At 47.7% G+C, this 852-nt stretch overlaps 1 protein-coding gene across 1 annotated transcript in view; it reads left to right on the plus strand.

Annotated features, from left to right (window-relative positions):
* The first annotated feature begins 18 nt into the window (after positions 1 to 18).
* The window catches only part of LOC119592911 (indole-3-acetaldehyde oxidase-like), a 1,691-nt gene continuing 857 nt past the window's right edge, over positions 19 to 852 (plus strand). Inside the window, exons 1-2 of the mRNA XM_037941803.1 lie at positions 19 to 160; positions 581 to 753. Of these exons, the coding sequence (XP_037797731.1) occupies positions 19 to 160; positions 581 to 753 (315 nt within the window). The remainder of the gene's footprint in view (positions 161 to 580; positions 754 to 852) is intronic.

The following is an 852-nucleotide window of genomic DNA, read 5'->3' on the forward strand; positions in this document are numbered from 1 at the left end:
CAATACTTACGTCATCGTATGCCCTGCCCTGTTGCAGGTTTGTTTTATCAGTGGAGAAGTGCCAAGAGCAGAATGGCACCCCAGGAACATGGCTCCTCCGGCTCCCTACCCAACGTCGGTCCGGGGGTTTCTTTTACCGTTAATGACGTCGGTTACACGGGTAAGTATTAGTAAACTCGTGCATAATTATTGAATTAATTCATTCTTGAGAATAAACGCATCTCATGATTCACTGTTGATACCCAAGGTTGTTTATTGTTTGGAAGTAAATATTGTTTTATTATATATCTTTTTATATCTTCAATTTATATTTCATATTTTATTACTATATATACATTTTGATGCGTGGCTTTTCACAAACCTACTAACATTCAGTTCTTCCACAGTCCAGAGATATTCATTGACTCTACAACATAAAAACTCAGTGCTCACAAATCGCCAATGATATTCAGTCCTACAATAACACTAAACCAAATACACCCCTAGAAACCAATCGCCAACGATAGCCAATGCTACACTATGCAAACTCAGTGCCCACAAACTGACACACTGACCCCGTGCCCAAACCTCCCTCCCGCAGTGGGCGCCGGCATCCCCCCGTGGACTCGCCTGGTGGACTTCCTCCGCGAGCGGGTGAAGCTCCCCGGGACGAAGGCCCTGTGCAGGGAAGGGGGCTGCGGCGTGTGCACCGTGGTGGTCACGGTCCCCGACCCGGAGACGGCGGGGAGAACCAAGACCTACAGCGTCCAGGCGGTGAGCGGCGTGGAGAGGGCCTCGGGAGTCGTGCTTGCGAGATTCTTTTCTTTTGTTTGGACATATTCTGCTTTGTAATGTTGTTGATGATGGATTAGC

The sequence above is a fragment of the Penaeus monodon genome, chromosome 31 (genome assembly GCF_015228065.2).
Source record: "Penaeus monodon isolate SGIC_2016 chromosome 31, NSTDA_Pmon_1, whole genome shotgun sequence".
Classification (NCBI taxonomy): Eukaryota; Metazoa; Arthropoda; class Malacostraca; order Decapoda; family Penaeidae; genus Penaeus; species Penaeus monodon.